Source organism: Protopterus annectens, chromosome 8.part0, assembly GCF_019279795.1.
Source record: "Protopterus annectens isolate FY-2018-M chromosome 8.part0, PAN1.0, whole genome shotgun sequence".
In the NCBI taxonomy this organism is placed as follows: Eukaryota; Metazoa; Chordata; order Ceratodontiformes; family Protopteridae; genus Protopterus; species Protopterus annectens.
Genome location: NC_056741.1, coordinates 321,284,258 through 321,306,438, shown reverse-complemented (window position 1 = coordinate 321,306,438; position 22,181 = coordinate 321,284,258). Strand labels below are relative to the sequence as shown.

Below are 22,181 nucleotides of genomic sequence, written 5' to 3'. Positions count from 1 at the left end.
CCATGTATCATGTATGCTTATTGCAGTGCAGAAATACATTGATGGTTCCTGCTCATTCCAAGGATAGTAGGGCATGTTAACATTATGGTCATGTAAGGACACTTTGAAGTCCATAGTGCCATCACTCTGTGATACTGATACTTTTCACAGTACAATATTGCTGCCTGAAGATGTGCATTGCATGGTGTCCATGAATGCAGATGTGTGCAGAGGATTACTATTTTGCTTCTCATTCAGATCTATAGAGTGGACATGGCCTCATCATGCACTGGGTTCAGCAGGGTACCTGACACACAGGGGTTATCATTAGTGCCTGCCAGGCCTTTATAATAGCCTATTTTATAATACTGGTGCGTGGCTTAACAGGGCAGTGAGTGATGCCACTGGCATTACCTACTCTGGCAAGCACTGCAAAAACTGTTGCAGTGACCTGTGGAGGCACCATCCCAACCAGTTCTGCCAGTCAGAAACAGAGGTTAGGGACAATATACCAGAATTTTACAGTAGGAACTGTATTTAGGTTTTGTCTGTGTTATTTTTTTCTAGTTATCTGTTGGGTTTCTTTGCCTTCTGCTGGGAGGGTCATACTGTACTGAATTGCATCTGTTTTATTTTACAGTCATGGAAATAACCTTCACCAGGGAGGCCTGTCTAAGATCCTACATGCTGTCCAGGCAGTGGGGTCTATATATTATGTCCATTCCTGTTATGTGCAGTTGAAATCTTACTTGCTATATACATACACACTAATGTATTGTATTTTTTCTCTTAAAGTTTTTGTTGCACAATCACTTATCTCCAATCATTGGGTTGATAAATCTAGAACCTTCTCATGATGTTATCCATAGAGGTGACTGGCATCTGCATACTATCAATCATGGGCTGGTCATACAGGCTCTCTGTAACCTGCCATATCCCCTAACATGTCCCCCCTTCTTTATGTGTCACTCCACCTATCCTGTTTGTAATCCAGTCTTCCATGCCACCATTTGTATGACTGCATCCTCCCTGTTCTCTTTTTCTGTGTCCCTGTCACCCCTTTCTGTTTTTGTATACATTTTTGTTTGCTAGTCCCTGCTATCCTTTCTACTACTCCCTGTTTCCTTCCCACACAAGATGCTTGTTCTCCTCATCTATGCTTCAAAAAAGTAAAATGATCTTATCTTCCAAAAAACATGCTTTCTTCCCCCACCTATTGTTAGCCTTATCTATGTTCCTCTGTTTTATCTTGCACCTTTTCTACTTTTCCCCTTTCCTCCCCATGTATATGACTGAGTTGGCACATTTCTAGTCCTCTGTGTTTTTTGTGGGTGTGAACATGCATAGCCTTGGGCATGCCACCATACTGTTCTTGTCATGTTAGTCACATGACCAACTGTATTGCAGTCACTTCACTACAGTTCCATTTTGTGGCTGCTGTAATTTACTATTTAGCCCCTTACCCAGAATACTGACAATATGTCAATCTTATTATATAAGCAGCATCAGGCCACATCACAACATGACATCTTTGATATTTAGAAGTGTGCCACAGCATTGCAAATCTTTATGAATACCCTCTATGTCTAGCTATTGTTTTAATGAAAACAAGTTTAAATTGCTACAAGCACTAATGATGGGGAAACAACACATTTTGTAATAGTCTTTATATTTTAGTAGATTCTGGTTATGTAAATAAAACACAACTATTTTTAATATTAGGATAATGTCAGCAAGAACAGAACATATACAATATATATATGTGTGTGTGTGTCTCTCTAAACATTTTATTCTAGAAAATTATAAATTAAAACAAACAAAAAAGCACTGGTAGTAAGCCAGAATGATCTTTTTTTCTGCTGGGTAAGATATTCCTTGGACTTTGACTCATTTAGATCTTTACAATTAACCAGCTTTGATCTGTAGTCTATGGATGCAACATGAAAGATCATGACTCTTGTGGCTATAAAAAAACATTTCTTGTTTAAAACAGACCTCATTACTACTAGAATATACTTCTTACATTCTGTAATATAAGTATACAGCACCATTTTCAGTCATTTGTTTTCATACTGTACTGTGTCTAAGTTACAGTCAGTCGGTATATATAATATAAATGTTACATACTCAAATGCCAACACAACTCTCATTTGAACTTAACAGGAAATGTTTCAGCATTATCATAAATGGGCATCCTCTGTTTCCTTGTCCTTCTGGGTAATGTCAGTAGTATTTGTATATTTTACTGTAACACAGGAAGATATCTCTTGTGATGGACTGTATGCAAAGCCTGGGTTGATAGCACCATTGAGAATGTTTCCACTTGGCATTGTATCAGCAACATCCTCACAGACAGGCGAATCTTCTGAATGGTCCTGTAATTTTTTCTGACATATCCTTTTGCTTATCTTTACAACTGTATAGAGAAAAATGTTATTGTTTCTTCACATTTTCTTGTAGAATGCTAATATGTTAATTTTAAGTAACCAAACAAATCTAAAAAATAATTTAGCCCTTTGCTGTTTTGCAGAAACTTCTAAATGTGTCTTAATGACACCACAGTACAAAAGTACAAAGTTTAATATGCATGCTGAGTGTTAACTTATCAGATTGTGTTGAGTAGCAACAGTAATACATAATTATACAAAATGAAGTATAGTTCCAACAAACCAAAGTTTTTATGGTGTCTTGCTAGACCATTTCAGCATATTGTTTTAGGCAGAAAATACATTTTTTTTCCAAAATTCGATTATGTAGCCTAGTGCAGGAAATTATTAATATCATCGATCTGAATGCACAGAAACTGGGCATGTGCAGCCAAACCCATCCTGCTTCAGAGTCTGAAGTAGATGCCCTTCCATATCACTGTTGGAGTATTCATAACCTAGGGGATTTCTTGGCAAGGATAGCCCAACGTCTGGCCAGTATACCAAAGCCTTTAGTACTTATAAGCACTGTACGTCACATATATGCTCCTCATGCAGACATAGGGCATAAAATTGATGCATGGATGCAAAAACTCAGAAATTCTTTGCCGCTAGCCTGAACACCATCATTGAATGTTGTCTGAATGCCCTTCTGCTGTGCTGGTTACCAAGCTGCATTTCAGAAAAGTGCCCCACTGGGGTTTCTTATCTTTGTTTTTTATTTAGTGCTGTTGGGTTCATATCATCCAGAAAGGGAAAATGTCAGTGTGGGAGGCAAATTACTTTGGCAGATTAGGCTTGATGCTACTATACCCCCTTGGGTTAAGTGAAGCTGTCTCCATAATACTTGTATTAAAAATATGAGCAGCGAAGTTGGGATTTGTGCAAGATTTTCAGAAAATTCAAGGTTTGATTTGGTATTGTGTTGAATTACAGTGCACACTTTTTTACAACGCAATACAATACTATTTTTATAACATTACTTTATAATATAATTTTATATCATAGTATAACATTTTTGGTAGTAATATAGTTTGTGCACTAGTATTTATGGTGTTTTGTTATTTACTGTTTATTGACAATGCAAACCTGTGATAATTCCTTAAATGATTGCTTAAATTGTTTTGTTGGTAGTGACATTTTAACAATAATGGCTTTTATAACTATGTTAATTAATGTGTGGTCCCTTTAAATAACTGATGTTTTTTAAAAGTTAAAGTATAGTCATTTTTGTTTTTATCTTATCAACCAATTTGTTTAGTGGCAATTAGATTATTCATTAATTAGTAACTCAATTTTGGTATATAAAGTATGTGATGTTGGGTTTGATTTCGTTCTGATGAAGTCCTTAAAGAGAATGGATGAAAGTGCTTAGCTCTACTTTTTTTATTACTTCCGGATTTTTATTATTTTTAATTCAATTAAAATATTGTTTTTATCTACTATTCAGGGGCATTATTTGTTCTAGGCATTGGTTGTACTCCATCCCACAAAACACATTTTATCCTTTTGGGCCATCAACTACCAGACTCATATGACCAGGTATGTTTTGGCCCTCCTTTCTCAGGTTTACATAGTGGTTTCTGACCTTCTTGACTCTGAGGGGAATGCATTTGCCCTTTTCCTGTTCAGCTCTACCTCTCAAGTTCCCCACCACTCTATCAAATGTAGCTATGAACCAGCTGATGCCTCCTTCATGGCTGCTGCCTTTGGTTCTGTTATGAGGTATTGCTGTTGGCTTCATCTACAGGCTTTGCCTGATGACACCAAGGCCAAACCTTTGGATGCTCCTTTGGATAATAAAATATTTTTGTGCTGCTGCTGAATCTAAGTTTCTCCAGGGTAAGGGTAAAGCTTTGCATGAGTTGAAACATATTTTTGTTTCTCCTATTCCTGTGTTTCAAATTAATTACCTGTCCAAATCTCCTTTTGTTTGCAGGCAGTCTCAATCTCTGCCTAAGGGAAAAAACAGGTCTAAATGTGTGCCTCCTGCTAAGTCTGCTTAAATCTCTATCACACATAAACCTGCTTTTCAGGATAAGCCAGGTTCCATTTGACAGTTTCTTTCCCTTTTCACTTGGCCAGGTTCCCTTATCCCTCCATCTTTCTCTGTCTCTTCCAAATGGGTTAAAGATCACAACAGACTCTTTGTTTCCGTCCATTATCCATCAGGGATATTTCATGGTTTGGAAATCTCTTCTCTTTTTGGCTATCTTTCAACCTCCTCAGGAACAACTTCCTCTTTTCCCAGAGGTGCTCCATTTTCTTTTGTCCAGGACACCATTCAGGCTGTGCCTCCTGCCCAGGTAGGGAGGGGGTTTTATTCCAGAATATTTTTGTTTTCCAGAAAGGAGGGCACATGGAGACCAGTTCTGGATATTTCTCAGCTCAACACCTTTCTCAAGATTCCTTTCTTTTGAATGTTGTCTCTTCAGAGTCTATTTCCCCTTATTCTACCGCAGGCCTTTCTGGTCTTTCTGGATCTCAAAGAAACTTACCTTCATATCCCTATCCATCACCTTTTCAGGAAATATGTTACATTTCTCTGTTTCCTCCTTGTATTTTCAGTTCTCTGCTTTGCCCTTCGGCCTCTCTACTGCTCCGAGTGTATTTATCGAATGCCTTGCTCATTTCATTGCCTTTTGCAGGATGAGTTCAGATCTTTCCCTATCTGGCAATTTGCTCATTCAAGCTTCTTCCCCTGATGCTCTGTTTCAGTATCTCCCATTTACTATTTCCCTGTTATAGAGTCTGGGGTTCACCATAAACTTCCATAAATCAGCTCTGATCCCTTCTCAGGATCATATTTTACTCAGTTGAAGGCTTCAGATCATTCCCATGCTGGCATACCTGCCTGATCCCCAAAGCCCTGTCTCTTATTGCCTTTTTTGAGTCTCTTCTTCCTCTGGAAGTCATCTGCTGTCACAGACAGGGAATTTCTCAGGGACCTCGGGTTCATGGCTTCCACCATTCCCATGCTCCCTCTGGCCAGGCTGCACATGAGAAAGTTTCAGTGGTACCTCAAGTCAGTGTAGCTCCAACATTAGTACCCCCTGGCCTTCCCAGTCCCCTTCCTTCCTTGTCTCAAGCTCAAGCTTCAGTGGTAGATTCATCAGCTTTCTCCCAACCTGGGACTTCCTTTCCAGGTTCCAGTCCTGACTCAAGAGCTCTTTACAGACACCTCAGACAGGGGACGGGAGGCCTCCTTTGGCACTCTCAAGGTTTAGGGTCTCTGGCCTCTTCATCAGAGGTTGGACCACACCAGTATAAAGAAGAAAAGGGCATTACTTCTAGCTCTTCATGCTTTTCATTCCTTCTTTCATCCTGAGCAAAACTTTCACAGACAATACATCAATGATGTGGTATGTCAACAAGCAAGGGGGTACAAGGTCCTATCTTCTTTACAGACTAGCTCTGAAGTTCTGGGATCTAGCTGTCCAGTATCAAAGAACTTCATCAGGCAGTTTTCATTCCCTTGGAGCACAATCTAGTGGCAGACTCTTTGAACAGGTCCGGCAGGCAAGCTTACAAATGAATGCTTCAGAGGGATGTGTTCCTGGACATTGTCCATCAGTGGGGTATTCCTTAGGTAGATCTTTTTTCCTCCCCTCTGAATTGACAACTTCCTATATTCTGTTCCAGAGTCCCAAGTCCTCTGGCTTGGAAAGTGGACACCCTGCCTTTTCTTGGAAGGGGATGTTTCTGTACACCTTCCCTTCCTTTCTTCTGTTGCCATGAGTCTTACACAAGATCAGGCAGATCTCTCCCAAAATCTTGTTATTGACTCCCGTTTGGTCCAGATAGCATTGGTTTCCCCTTCTTTCTCACTTAGCCAGGGGCAAGCACCACAAGTTACCTCACTTGGTAGATCCTCTCAAAGACAGGGGGTCTCTTATCCATCCTCACTTGTCCACTCTTCAACTGACACTGTTAGTGATATGGTTTTGATCCCCTTTTAGTCACCTATTTTCTGATGACATGCTTCAAGCTCTGCAGCAAGCCAGGAAACCCACTGCCCGGAAATCATATTTGTCCAAATGGAAAAGATTTTCTGTCTGGTATCTCTCTTGCCATCAGGATTCCCTATCTGTGGAGGTTCCTCTGGTTCTCTCTTATTTGTGTGATCTGCTCCATGTCGGGTTTGTATATTCTTTAGTTAAAGCTCACCTGTCAGCAGTTTCGGCTTGTCTGCTGATGACTCCTCCTCTGGCCTCCAGATTTGAGGTCAAGCAATTTCTTAAAGTTGTCCTTCAAATCAGGCCTCCAAGGAAGCCTATTCTTCCTTCCTGGGACCTTAGTTTTGTACTTGATAAATTGACTCAGGCTCCTTTTCAGCCTTCTTCTTCAGCTTGCTTACAATATTGTACTTTGAAGACTCTTTCTTTTGGCTCTCGCTTCAGCCAAGAGAATGTCTGAACTTCAGGCTCCCATGGCTGTTCCTCCTTTATTAGTTTTTTCACAGATACAGGGTGTCTGTTTATACTAACCCTTCTTTTATGCTCAAGGTAGTCAGTGAGTTGTCCCTTAATCAGTCTGCCTTCCTTTTTTTCCTTCTCTGCTGTCTACCAGTGAGAAGGTTCTTCACACCTTGGATTTGCATAGACAGCTCCGATATTATTTGGATAAAAGTGTTTACTAGGCTAATGACCACAAGGGCCTTTTTAAGCCTAGCCATGCATCCCAAATCTCTGACAAGTTTTGATACCCTTGGTAAGTATAAGCAGGGGTTTGGGAGATGAACCATTTACAGGTTACCTGAGTCTATTAGAGACATAGGTGCCAACTCAGAGATGAATTTCCAGTTTCCCATCAAGTTGTCCAAGTTGCACTTGAATTGGGTTAGGGAGGAACTCTGCTTACATGGATGGGGAGCCTGTTATATAGACGTGGTAGCCAATGGGATACATACCTGTCTCTCCAGCAGGACCTATTTATATCACAGGCAAGGTTAAATATTTAGAACGGGTAATCCTAGAGCTGTTTGTTTGTGGATATGCACGAGGGCCATCAGGGTGAGGTCTGACAATGCCCTGTATGCCAGGCATAGATATCCCCTCAAAAACCTATAGGAGACAGAATACAGGGATAGGGCCTTAAGGTGGTCTGCACAGGACATTTTACTTATGCCCTGTATTGTTTTAGTGAGGAATCTTTGTGGACGTTCTAATTGTTGGATATGCCTGGTTAGGTACATACCAAATATAATTGTACTCAATGATAGGTCTGATGAATGCCGAATACAGTGGAACAATGACTTCCTTGGACTTAAATGCCATACCTTTGTTTATAAGTTGTGAAATATAGAATGGTTTCCTCACCACTGTAGACACGTGATGATCAAAGGCTAGATTATTCTCTATGTGTGTCCCTAAGTCCCTGACTACTGTATCAGCTCTAAGGGGTGTGTTGTTAATATGATAGTTACCAGGGGTGGATGACTTCCCAAAGGATACCATTATGTATTTCTTTGCATTTAGTTTTAGTCCATGGCTCTGACACCAGTTGTTTGTCTATGTCAGCCCCTCCTGGAGAACATTTGTGTCAGTGTGAGATTCAATGACAGCTCCTAATTTGTAATCATCTGCAAATTTAGTCAGCCAGAAATGAGTGACATTGGCCTTGACTTCTGAGAAGTAAATGCCAAAAAGGAGCAGTCCACGGATTGATCCCTGAGGGACTCCAATTGTGAGTGACCTCTTTGTAGAGCTGGACTTCCCAATTCTAACTTCCTGGGTCCTGTCTGTGAGCCAGTTGGCTATCCACTGGGTCACATACGGGTCTGTCCCTAACCTCTTCAGTTTGTCAACAATGCCTGAGTAGGGTATTGTATCAAATGCATTGGCCAGGTCAAGGTAGGCAGTGTGAACAATTTTGCCCTCATCCGTTGCTTTGGTGACCTTCTCAAAGAAGTCCACCAGGCTGAGTAGGCATGATCTGCCCTTGACGAAATCCAGTTGGGTTGGGTTCAGTGTCTGGAGGTTTACTATATCTCTTTTGATCATCTCATGATAATTCTTTCCATGGCTTTACATATAAGACCTAGTGAGACATATGGGTCTATAGTTTCTAGGGTCTGTAGATTTTTTTTTTTGCAAATCTGATCAGCTTTGTGTTTCCTTTCATCCTAGATCTTTGGGTTTGGCTAGTTATAAGCAAACCATATTTTCCTGGACTTCTACGGACATTTCTTTTTGTTATTCCTTTCATGGTAAATGTCTTTCCTCATCAATAAAGGCTCATTCTGCCAGGGCTGTTGCCTCCTCTTGTTCTTTTTTCAAGGGGATGGATACCAATTCTATCCTTGAGGGTGCTACTTGGTGGTCTTTTCATATTTTCGCTAAGCATTACAAGTTGGATGTTATTTCCAGGGCCAGATCTGGCTTTGCCAGGGGTATCCTGCATGGGTTTCTGGAGGTCTCTTCCATGCCGTTCTCCTCCCAAGTTTCCTCTTCAGCTTTTGTACTCTTCCTTAGGTTATGAATACTGCAACAGTGATATGGAAGGACAGTGCAGCTCTGTAAAATATTAATATAATAGTAGATGTCTTTCTCTTCACTGTTGCAGTATTTGCTCCCTCCTTCCTGCCCCCTCTGTTCTAGCCTGTTGTTTTTGTCTTTCTCTTCACTGTTGCAGTATTTGCTCCCTCCTTCCTGCCCCTCTGTTCTAGCCTGTTGTTTTTGTCTTTCTCTTCACTGTTGCAGTATTTGCTCCCTCCTTCCTGCCCCCTCTGTTCTAGCCTGTTGTTTTTGTCTTTCTCTTCACTGTTGCAGTATTTGCTCCCTCCTTCCTGCCCCCTCTGTTCTAGCCTGTTGTTTTTGTCTTTCTCTTCACTGTTGCAGTATTTGCTCCCTCCTTCCTGCCCCCTCTGTTCTAGCCTGTTGTTTTTGTCTTTCTCTTCACTGTTGCAGTATTTGCTCCCTCCTTCCTGTTTTTTTCCCTCCTGGCCGAGGGGGTCTTCTCCTTCTGGATGTACATGTTTTTACTTGTCCTTAGGTGCATTCTGCTCCTACTGGGGCTTTTTTAGTTCTGTGTGTGTGTCCGTACATTGGCTTTATGCCATGTGCCTTGCACAGAGAGTGTATGTGTGACATGCATTGATGAGCAGTACTAAAGGCTTTGGTATACTGGCCAGACATTGGACTATCCTTGGCAAGAGACCCCTTAGGTTATGAATACTTGCAACAGTGAAGATCTCCCACCCCTACCCCCAATCCAGTCCTTAAACTGAGAATGCAGAATTATAATCATAGGTTCATAGGTTGATACTAGGCTATCTGCCCTTGGGCATTTATAAGCCTAGCCAGAGTGTGTTTGGCTTTCACCACCCTTTTAGATTAGTTGACTGTGCCTCTGTATAGTAGGGCACAGAAGATAGCCCTTTTAAGGTTAGTTTACTGTGCCTCTGTCTAGTAGGGACACAGAAGAGATCCCAGGGGTAAATCTACGATCTCCCATCCACTTGTCAAGATTTCTCTTGAAGAGGGTCATTGAGGGGCTCTGCCTAACATGGATTGGGATTTTGTTCCAGAGTGAGGGGAGCCTCTGGGATATGAATCTGTCCCTCCAGCATGTCCTATTTATTTCTGTGCTGAGGTTTAAGTCCCTGGAGCATGTAGCTCTAAGGGATTTGGATTTCCTGAGGTGGAGCATGTCCATTAATTCTGGTTTGGACATGGCTTTATACGTCAGGCACAGATCACCTCTGAGTAGGCGGTAAGCAACTAAGTAGAGCTGGAGTTTCTTTAGCCTAACTGTGTAGGACATCTGTTTGAGTCCCTTGATCCTCTTGGTGAGGTACTTTTGGGGTCTTTCCAGTTGCTGCAGGTGTCGGGTAAGGTACATCCCAAATGGGGCATTGTATTCAATTATGGGCCTGATGAGTGATGAGTAGAGGGGCACAATGACCTCTCTTGATCTAGATGTGAACCCTTTCGTGATAAGGTGGGCTATATAGAAGGTCTTTCTAACCACTTTGGCAACGTGATTGTCAAAGGAGAGATTGCTATCTACTTGGGTCCCCAAATCCCTAAATTCTTCCGTACTTAATGGATTACCACCTATGTGGTAATTTGTGGCCACTTTGTTTTTCCCAAAGGGGATGACTATGCACTTTTTGGCATTTAACTTTAGGCCATGGCTCTGGCACCAGTTATCCGTCTCTGTGAGACCCTTTTGGAGCATGCTTGTGTCAGTCGGTGAGTCGATTATGGCACCCAGTTTGCAGTCATCTGCGAACTTGGTCAGCCATAGTCCTCCTGTGTTAGCCTGTACCTCAGAGAAATATATACCGAACAAGAGAGGTCCCAGGACTGAGCCTTGTGGGACGCCACTTGTAACTTGTTTAGAGTCTGACATGGCACCTGCAATTCTGACCATGTGGGTTCTATCCCTGAGCCAGTTTGCAACCCATCTTGTGACATAGGGGTTGATATTTAAGCTGGTGAGCTTATTGATGATGCCCGAGTGGGGTATTGTGTTGAAGGCTTTTGCGAGGTCCAGGTAGGCTGTGTGGACTACCTTCCCTTCATCTATGGCCTTGGTGACTGTTTCAAAGAATTCAAACAGGTTCAAGAGGCAAGATCCGCCCTTAACAAAGCCGAATTAGGTAGGATCCAGTGTTTGGAGGTTCCCAATGTCTTTGTTTATGAGTTCAATGATGATACGCTCCATAGCTTTGCAGACCAGGCTAGTCAGGCTTATAGGGCGATAGTTTCCGGGGTCCATTGTGGCACCACCTTTGTGGAGTGGGACCACTGTTGCTGTACGTCATTCCTTGGGTACATATCCTGTAGTAAGGCTGAGAGTGAACAGTGACTTTATGTGAGGGTTCAGTTCTTCTTGGAGCTCATGTAAGACGCAGCCTGGGACACCGTCCGGTCCCACTGATGCTGTGTTTTTTGCTTTGGAGAGGGCAGCTCTCACCTGTGCATCTGTGATGTCAGGGAGGCTATACTCTGTTGGGATAGACATTTGCTCTTTTTGGGGGGAAGGGGGGTTTGCACTGAACCTGTCTGCCAGGATGTTGGCAATGTCTGTGGGTTCATTGTATTTTTTGTCATTTTACACTAACTCAGAGCATATCTGGGAGTTGTCACCCAGGTTCCTGACATAACTAAAGAAGGCCTTGTGATTATCTTTAACGTCTTGTGCAATTTTTCTTTCGAAGCTGGCCTTAGATAATTTTATGAGGGATCGCAGTTTACTGCTAGTACTGATCAGAGATGCCTTCCCTTTTTGGGATTTTGCTCTATCATGTAGTAGCTTCCTCCTTCTGTTGTATAGCTTATTTATGGCTGGGGTCCACCAGACAGGTCTCCTGCCTTTGGAGGAGTGAGTCTTGGTTTTATTTGGGATAGCATGATCCATGCATTCCTGTAGGTGTCCACAGAATGCATTTGTAAAGGATTCTGCGGTTTGGGCCGTATTTTCCACTGGCCTGGGGGCTTTGAAGGATTCCACCTCGGTTTTGAGAAGTGTGAAGTTTGCTTTTGAGAAGTTATTCACCGTGGTTTCCTTGGCTGTGGGTGGGGATGGGATACGGATGTCCAGTGAGATTAATTTATGGTCAGATCTTACCAATGAGGGGTATACCTCTGGTATGGAACATAGAGTCCCCATGTTGGTGATGATCAGGTCCAATATGTTTTCCCCTCTTGTGGGAGTGGTGACCAGTTGTTCCATAGCATTTGAGTTTATAAATTCTAGGAAGCATTGGGCGAGGGTGTTGGGGCTTGAGTAGTGCTCCCAGTTTATGTTTGGGTAGTTGAAGTCACCCAATATGATGGTGTTTGGAGAGACCTTCATATTCTCCAGTGTTTTCAGGAAAGCTGAGTGGGGTTCCTGAGTTTAGGAGGGTGGTCTGTAGCAGGCTACAAACTGAAAGGCAGTTTTGCCCACTGTTAGTTTCACATGGATGGTCTCAGATGCTTTGTGCAGTGCCACTAACCTGGAGGTGTGGGTATCTTTGATGAATATGGATAGTCCCCATCCTTTTGTGGTTCGGTCTGAGTTTTGGGGCCAAAAAGCATGGTATGAGGTATAACCTCGTAGTGCTGGGGTGCTCTCAGGAGCCTTGAACCAGGTTTCTGTTACTGCACAGATATCGATATTCTCCATACTGAGAAAACCCTCGAGTGCGTGCATCTTGAGGTTTAGACTTCTGGTGTTGAGCAGCATTACCCTTAGTTTCTTTTTCCTTCTGTTGTCTATGGAGGTGGGTTTGTCTTTTGAGCCTTACCTAAAAAAGGCACTATGGGAGTGACAAGAGCCTTAGCCAATATTTGAAAGCCCAGGGGTGACAGGTGCAAGCCGTCCCTAGTGAAGTAGCGTGGCTTGTCGAGCATGTCATCCCAGGCTGACAGACACTGGATCCCCTTTGAATGACACCAATACTTTAGACAATTGTTAAAATTGATCATTCTGTCTTTATACTGTGGCATCATTCTTGGTGAGGGTAAAATGCTACTCAAGGTCAGGGTCATACCGGCCTGGGCTGCTTGATCAGAGAGCTCCTCTATGTCTCTTTTCATGTAGTCCAGGGAGGTACATCTCAGGTCATTCACACCAGCATGGACAATGACGGAGTCATATTTGTGCTTGCTTTGGAGTGACCTGAATGCTTGTGTTATGTGGCGGATCCTGGCACCCGACAGGCAGCTTACACTGACCTTCTCCTTGTTCAGCCTGGTGAGTGGGATGTCAGCGTGTCTGACAATAGAGTCACCTATTACAAGTGTATTAGGTGTGTTGTTTAGCCTTAAGGGCTGTGACTGTGTGGCACACTGACTTTGTGAACTATGTGATACGTGGGTATTGTTGTGGGGTAGCAGTTGCTTGGATGTCTGCTTTGGAGGTCTCTGCTGCTTGGGAAGATTTTTATTTAGAGCCTCCAAGTATGTTTTTGTGTGTTTATGTGTTTGGTTTGCTGTTGCGATAGGTCTATGTGAGACTGGATTTGTGGTGTGTGTGGTTACCTTCTCCACCTGACTGACTGCGCCAGTACTGGGTTGAGAGAGCTCAGCCTCCAGTTTGGCTATATAGTTGCATCTCTCACATATATTTGAGCTTGTTGGGAGGAGGAGAGGGTGGTCTGTGTACATAAGGCAGTTGTAACATTGTCTCAAGATTCCCAAATTCACCAGCTGGACTGGAGAGTAAACCCAAAACTGACTTTTGGACATGCCAGAATACTATAAGGAACTACTTTTTGATTGATCAAAAAGGACCAATAAGGAGCCAAGTACTTTAAGGGAGTATAAGAGGGTGTAGTGCTTTAGTTTATTAGTGCTTACTTATAAGATTACTTATACGAGCAACTGCAGGGCTTTAGAATGAAAATAGAGTGCTTACTTTGAGATTTGGAACAGTTCTATGGGAAAAAGTGAAGAGCACACTTTGTGGAGCCAGGAATAGTACCAGTATTTTAAATTGTCAAGACAATCATAGTCATAATTGAGCTGCAGCTGAACATATAGGACACAATTTGCTCTTGCAGGGGGCAAATACACTCTGTTACCTGAAATGGGGGCTACAGCCTCACACACCTCAGCTATTTAATCATGATCTTAACACCTCAGCTATTTAATCATGATCTTAAACATTACTGCAGTCTTCATTTCTCAATGTAATATGAAAACAAGTTCTGTGCTCATCTCTGAGGTCTTGTGATCTCACATAGCAAAAATAATTTTGTAACAAGGGTGTGGGGTATAACTGTCTATACTAGGGCATAAAGGCATAAAGTTCATATATAATGATATTTTGTTAACTGAAATATGATTGTTCCAACCTTTTTTATTTACGTATCCTTTGTTGACTGCGCTAGTCCCTCTAGGCTTGTAGCCTGTTTCAGGGGAGACTTGAGGTAGTAGTTGCACTACTATGGGAAATTTGGCCAGGACATCAGCAGAATTTCCCCTACTATTTTCAATAGGTGCCATGGGAATCTTTTACATCCACCTGAGTGACCACCATCTCAAGCAGATGGGACCTAAGTTTAAAATCTTATCTGAAGGCTAACATACTGAGGAGTGCAGCATCCCGTTGCATTACAGTGTCAGCAATCTAACTGCCTGATGTGGAAATACAGCCCACAGCCTTCTGAACCAAAGGTAAGTGTGCTACTTGTTGCACCACTAACAAACACTGCCTTAAAATTCACTGTAGTCAAATCAGTTTAGAATTTATTTATTTTATTTATTTATTTATTGACATTTGTTTACCAGGAAAGTCCACTGGGCTAAAAGAGCCCACTGGGGAGAAAAGCTCCAATACATATTAACAACAGCAATAAGGAAGTTGAAAATTTCTGTGTTTATAAATTTTGGAAAATTGCTAAGATGCTCTGTGTACTGCTGATTTCTCTTCCTGATCTGGCATTATCACTCTTGTAACATTGATGATGTGAAGTTGAGCCTTTCTTGCATTTGTTTGTTTTTTTGTGTTTGCTTGTGGTTGTGCCTGGTATCGAAACAGTCTTGGCAAAGTAGTGTAGGATAGCTACTCATCTGCTGTACATTTAGAAGGGTGGTTGTTGAAATTTTACAAATTTTGCAAATTAGGATTGCAGCAGGAAAGAGGCAGCCAAAAGTAAGAAAGTAAATAAGTATTGCAGTGGTTGGAACACAAGAGTAAGCAAACCTTAGGTGTAGTGCGTCTTCCTCATGAAAGTAGTGGTTCTCTTCATAATAATTTTGAGTATTGCTATTGAGTAATTACTGACATTTCAGTTACACAATTCCCATCTATCAGAAAAAGCATGTAAAATAAAAACTTGGGATTTCCTGATACTTTAGTTAACAAGCTTATAATAAGAGAGGTGCATTCAGGAATGGAGCAATGCTATCCGTACATTTCATACTGATTTCCATGTTAAAAAATTATGTTACTCTTTACTCTAATGGCATCTACTATTTTACTTCATAGTTATTCTTAATGTACTGTAATGTTCATATTCAGGAAATTAACTTTCTTAATTAAAATACATGATTTTCTTGAGAGCTGCCTTCAGTATCCAACAGATAGCCATATAGAATGTGTACTGTATAAATTACTAGGTTGTTGTAAAAAATTGTTTGGCTGGGTGTTTTTCAAAATGTCACCAGCTAACTGGGCCTTGGCAGGAATATTAACAGTAGCCACTTACTGTCTTTCCAAGATGGCTGCACACTGATCAACAGCTAAATTTTAGCTCATTCAGATTGAAAAAAAAACTGATAGAAAAAGGCCAGTAATTCTGCCTGTTTTTAGTAAAATTCAGTTACTGGCTAGTAGATAAACTGCCTAAATGCCTGCAAAGAAGACACTTAAAGCGCATGAAAGAATATCAACTAGAAAAAATGAAGATAAAACACTATCTGGGAAGAATCCTGCAGCTGTTCATGAAAAAGCAGCTCAAGCTCCAGCTTTGGTATAAGAGATGGCTTCCAGTAATTTAATGGAAAAGATAAGTTAAATGTGCTCAGCGCTGATTAAAATAAGTGAAACATTGAAGGAGTATTTCAGCTCAAATAACAAAAGGCTGAAACAAATGGAAGAAATGGAAGTAGCTTTAAACAGCTATTCAGATGAGCTGATAAAACTGGAAAAAAAAAAACAGAGGTCAAAATGAAGAAACGGTTGGTTGGGTATGATACTGTTCAAGAAGATATGTTTAAAAAAATGTAGAGTTAGAGGACAGGGCATGCAGAGATAACCTGAGATTTTCTCCTGTACCAGTGAAATTGGAAGGAGCAGACTAAAATAATTTTATGAAAGTACAAATAAGTAGCTAGGTTGTTATTCCACAGTGGGATTTGTTAATTGAAAGGGCATATTGTGTGTATGCTCCAAACATGGCCATGAGAAAACAGCCAAGTCCTGTATTAGTAAAGATGCAACTATACCAGCAGAAAGAGTTGATCTTGACAAAACTGTGGTAGAAGGGCAAACTATTCAACTCTGGAGACAACTGAGTGTTTGTGGAAAATGATTATTCACTGTACATGAGACAGAAGAGAAGGAAATGTATCCCAGCAATTAGGAAGAATATTGAGAGACAGGTGTGAGATTCAAGCTTCTGTATCCGGCTGTCTTCAGAATATTTTTTCCTGAAGTGTCAAAGTAATATTTTGATGCAGAAAAGGCTAAGGATGAACTACAAAGCTTGTCCAATAAAAAGTAAGCCATCAAACAGAAGGAGACTTTGCTTCTCATTTTTCTGATAATAAAACAGAAGGAGACTTTGCTTCTCATTTTTCTGATAATAAACCTTTTATACTATTCCTAAGAAAAATGCTTAAGAGACAGAAAAAAGCATAGGAGATGACTAGAAGAATTATGAATACCATGGACTTGAATCAAAGTCAGGGTTGAAAGATGGAGACGAACAGGAAAAAGACCAGCAACACTGAAATTAGTAAATAAATGTGAGACTAAAAAGCATCAATCGCATTAGCAAAATATGGCTTTACAAAAAAAAAAAAGAGGCTGAGAAAGATTGGATTTTTGCTGACTTTGAACTTGTAGGGGGACTGACAGGCATGTGTGCCACTTCATGTCATTATGTCATTAATCTTTGGAAGGACACTAAAAAGAAAGATACGAGAAAGAAAAAAGAATATAACAGTAAGTTAACAGTTTTTATTTTTAAAATGGTATGATGAAGCATTGCTTTAGTGTGAAAGTGCTTACATGTTTCAATAAACAGCCATGTTTTAATTATTTCATCTACAGTTTTATTAGCTTTTATTAATTTTGGCTGTGTTTCTCTGCTTTCTGCTTTTTGTTGAGACATTTTCCTGGTGTAGTGGCACAGTTTATTCCTCAGGGGTTATATATATTTCTTCAGTTTTTAATTTTAGCAGTATTTGTATAAAGCATTTCATAATATAAATTGCATGTTATATAGTAAACAATTTTCAGTGATTGTTTTGTGTGATGAGGATACTAAACAGGTACCTTTTTTTAGTTTTAAGAAATGCAGCCATTACAATGTAAAAAGAGATAAAAGACTGGAGAAAATATTTTTTTTACTGGAAAAGCTCATTTATACTCTGCCATAGACTGCTGTGAGTGAAAGGTTAGTTTACTTTTGCTTTCTTGTAATGTGTATTGCTTCATTGCCTTCTTCTATTTTCTATACTATTGAGGTGTGTTTTCTTTATACTATGTTTTAATTAAATTCTACTTTCAATTACATATTTAAACTAGGAAAGAAACCGGAGTTGTGTCTCTTATTTCTTGTGAGTCACACAGAAATTAAAATTGTCACCACTGTCCCACTCTGGTGCTATTGTGTTGTTAAACTCAACTGTCTCTGTAGCTGCCTGTCCCTTATGTTAATTTGACCTCACATTTCCTTACCTCTCCTCTTTCACTGGCTATTGTCAGTAATCACAAAATTATCATTTCATGAAGTCACTCCCCTTTAGCTATTTCAACATATTGGCCATTCCACTGTTCATGGGTTCATAGGTTCATAGTTTGGTACTAGGCTATCGGCCCTAGGGCCTATAAAAGCCTAGCCATAACAATTCCCTGGCTATTTCTTACCACAGTATTTACTTCTCTGTATTCCATAGAGCCAGAATACTATGTGTCTACCATTTTCCAATTTATCTTTCTCTTTTAAAATGAGTGGCTCTCCCCTTAGACTGCTAAAGCTTGAGTTACACCCTCTTTTATATCAAACTACTTAGTACACACTGCAACTCTTAGGATATTAACCCATTTTTTCCATCTTACCTTTAAAATTTACAACATCTAGTGCAAGACCGCCAGTTACTGGAGAGCCCACTTTCTACACCCCAGTAGTCATCTTGGGATTAGTGCTTCTGCTTTGCTTCTGGTGAGAGAAGGATCATAGGGACATTATTTCTTGGAGACTGCTGATCACCAGCAAGCCTGATGGTGCCAACTTGGAATTTGTGCTTATATTTTGCTCTTGGTGAGAGAAGGAGCAAAGAGCATTGATTCATAACTGCCTGTGATTGGGCAGTGAGTGCCTGCATGGGACCTTTCATATTGGTCTGGTTGCTATTCAAGGCATCTACTAGGAAATGCCAACATCAAGCCTACAGACCCCTGCATCATTTGGGGCAAGACTGTTGATCACAAAACAGCTTATGGCCTGCTTCTCATCTTGGGATTGGTGCTATTATTTCACTTTTGGTGGGAGAAGAAGCACTGGGGCATTATATTCTAGCAGAGTGAAGCTGAGGTGAGACCAGCACTAATAACAACCATGTACTAGCCACTAATAAAAATCCCCTCATTTCATGATTCTTGACAAAGCCAATTCTTTCTTTTTTAGTAAGTATTGCTTGATAGTTGCTGTCTAACCTAACTTGAGAATATCTTGCTAAATAATTCACCTATAAATCATCAGGGTCTATTTCAGTACTTTCCACTCAAATGTTTGTCAGTGCCCTGTATAGACAAAAGCAGCTTTGGTAGACATCTTTCCTATAAAAACATCATAGGATCATAGGAAGTTACTAGGCTAATGGCCCTAGGGCCCTTACAAGCCTAGCCCAGTTCTAAATTTCACCAATTTCTAGTTGCACACAGCTCAACTACTTTGAGGTGACAAGCACTAACCCCAGAGTTGCTAACCAGATGCTCCTAACATTACTTTATATTTTCACCGTAACCATCTAATCAATAAAAATTGCCTGTTTCCATGACTATGAACTTTCCCACTATCTCCTTTACCAGCTTGGTGTATATGGGCACCCTGAGGCAATGCTGAAATTGTCTCATGTTTACTGACAACCAGCTAATTCTCAAACAAACTCATAAGGTATGTCAGAGATGCATTTACACAATGCCACTGGAAGCAAAGGTCTCACATAAAAAAAACACTCCTAATGTAAATCAGGTTGTCCATCACACACAGTACAAAGCAGACATATAGACCCAAATATGCTGAACCACTTAAATATAACCTTCCTAAACCCAAAAATACCTCCTCAGATGAAGTACACAGAATGAATATTCTCAGCAGCCCATAATGAACTCTTTCAAAACAACACCCACATCAGCACATATAGCCATATCTTATGGAGCCTATACTTTTGAGCCCAAAAGGCAAACCACTACACAATCCAACATTCTTGTCATTGAAGAAATCATTGTGAGAGACACTGATGTCCCCCTCATCAGGCTGAGTAAGGAGAAAACCATGGTTAGTTGCTTTTCAGGGGACAGGTTCTGCCACATTATGTATGTACTCAGGTGATTGGACCATTAATACCAGTATGACTCAGTCATAGTCCATGTGGGTATAAATGACCTGAGATTTACCTCCCTAGAATACATGAAGAGAGACATCATGGAGCTCTTGGATTATGTGTCCCAAGCTGGTATGAGCCGAGCATTGAGCAGTATTTTACCCACTCCAAGGATGATGCCACTGTATGAACAGAAGATGACCTACTTTAATATTTTGCTTAGTTCCTGGTATCATTTTGAGGGGGACAATATTTGTTAGCATGGAAGGAGATGGTCAACAGACCACACTGCTTTGCTAGGGATGGTTTGCACCTCTCCCTCTAGGCCTTCAAATATTAACTAAAACATTGTTCTCCCCCAGAGTGTCTTTTTTAAGCAATGCCAAACTGAAAGTACATCCAACATAGGAAATCAAAACCAAGAAAATCTAAATGGGTTACTGCTCAATGCTAGGAGTCTAAACAAAAAAGCTCTCCTTACCCTATAGAATTCTGACATCTGTGCAGTCAGTGAGACATGGTTTAAAACCATGGACAGCGTACTGGCAGTGCAAGCTTTAATTCCTTTCACACATTTAGACCAGCTACTACACAGATAGGGATTAAACAAGGGGGTGTCTCAATCTACATCAAAAATACATATACTTCAAGGCTGGTCGAACAGGATGATGCATTTGAGCTTCTCTATGCTCAAATCACCACAGATAAAATACCAGTTCTTTGCAAGTTTTAGGTCTGCCTCTATGACCCAGGAAACCCATAACATGTATTTAAGTTTATTGGAAACACTCACTATCCAAACCAATATCATATTCATGGGTAACTTTATTACCCCGTTATTAACTTCTTCTTCTTTTGGCTTTTCCCGGTTAGAGGTCGCCACAGTAGATCACCTGTTCGCTCATGATTGGCAGTAGAGTTTTTATGGTGTTGAGTTGCCAGCCCGGCACCCAACCTTCCACTGAAGGCACACACATGCACACATACCTAGGGCCAATTTAGAGTGTCCAATCCACCTACAGCATGTCTTTGGGATGTGGGAGGAAACCCACGTGACCACTGGGAGGACATGCAGACTCCGCACAGAAGGCACCCCAGCCGAGGACCAAATTGGAGAACCTCTTGCTGTGAGATGACAATGCTAATTGCTGCACCACCATGGCCGCCCTACCCCATTTTTAACTAGGAATCATATATGACATCAATCATGCAGGCACACACATTTCTAGATTTTTGTAAGCACAAACTCCGTGTACCAGATTGGCAATATTCTGACCAGGGATGCAAACTTTCTGGATCAGGTCCTCAATAATATGAGACACTCCCTAATAGAATGTCCTCTCTGGTAAGATTAGATTCCAAAACAGCCTTCTTTGAAGTGAAAATAAAACCCAGAACCCCAGCCTTGGAATGTTCAGGAACTACTCTAAGCTAACATCCTACTATCAAATGATAACCTGGCAAAATATCAAGCCCCCATGCACCCTGATAACACTGCTGCCTAAGGAGAACTGTTCACAGAAATCCCATGCAGGCATGTTAATAGCTTCTTAGAGACATCTGCACCCACCAGGAATAAATACAGAACTAACAAAAAACAAGCCACCCTGGTGGAATCACATCAATAGGCTGTAAAACTGAAGGAAGAAAATCATGTTAAAAATTAAGAGGTGTGGCACCCAGCTGGATAAAATCACTCTCATTAAACTAAGCAATCAACTCAGAGGAAACATAAAGTCTACCACAGCCAAGATTGAGGTAAATTTGGTCTTGCAGGCCAAGGGCAACCACAAGGTATTCTTTAGCTATGTCCTCAACCCCAAAGGCAGTACACAATTGTGTGGAGAGCTCATTGTTAATGGAACCACCTATACTGAGTCAGAAGATATAGTAAACCTACTAGCAGACAATTTCACCTCTAATTTTATCCTCTCTCTTCCTCAACTTCCCCTTGGGAAATACCATTACATATAACTCTCCCATTAGGAGGGTCCTCATTGCTCTCTCTAAGGTCAATACCACTGCACTGATGGGCCCAGACAGTATACAGGGATGTCTTCTAAATAACATGAAACATGACCCATCAGGCCTTCTGGAATTGCTATATAACCATAGCTGTTAAACAGGTTTCATGCCCAAAGAAAGAAGAATAGCAGTAGTCATCCCTCTGCACAAAGGTAAGCCATCTACAGACCCTGGAAACTGCAGATCCATAAGTCTCACTAGTTGCATATGCAAAGCCAAGGAAATAATTATTATGAAAATGATCAATAATGACATAGGAAACCTCCAGACACTGGACCCAACCCAATTTGTTTTCATTATGAGCAGATAATGCCCACTCAACCTGGTGGGCTTTGAAAAGTTCACCAAAGAAATGGATGAGGGCATAATGGTTCACACTACCTACTTTGATTTGGCCAAGGCATTTGATACCCCAGCTGGCATTGTCGACAAACTCAGAAGGTTAGGTATAAACCCTTATGCCACCCAGTGGATAGCCAGCTGGCATATACACAAGATCCAGGAAGTTAGAATTGGGGAGTCCACCTTTAGAAAAAGGCCA

The 22,181-nt window shown here is 41.0% G+C and overlaps 1 protein-coding gene across 1 annotated transcript in view; it reads right to left on the bottom strand.

The window, feature by feature from the left end:
- Positions 1 to 1,748: 1,748 nt before the first annotated feature.
- The window catches only part of SLC10A6 (solute carrier family 10 member 6), a 470,481-nt gene continuing 450,048 nt past the window's right edge, over positions 1,749 to 22,181 (bottom strand). The window contains exon 6 of the mRNA XM_044079817.1: positions 1,749 to 2,395. Within this exon, the coding sequence (XP_043935752.1) occupies positions 2,160 to 2,395 (236 nt within the window). The 3' untranslated portion in view covers positions 1,749 to 2,159. The remainder of the gene's footprint in view (positions 2,396 to 22,181) is intronic.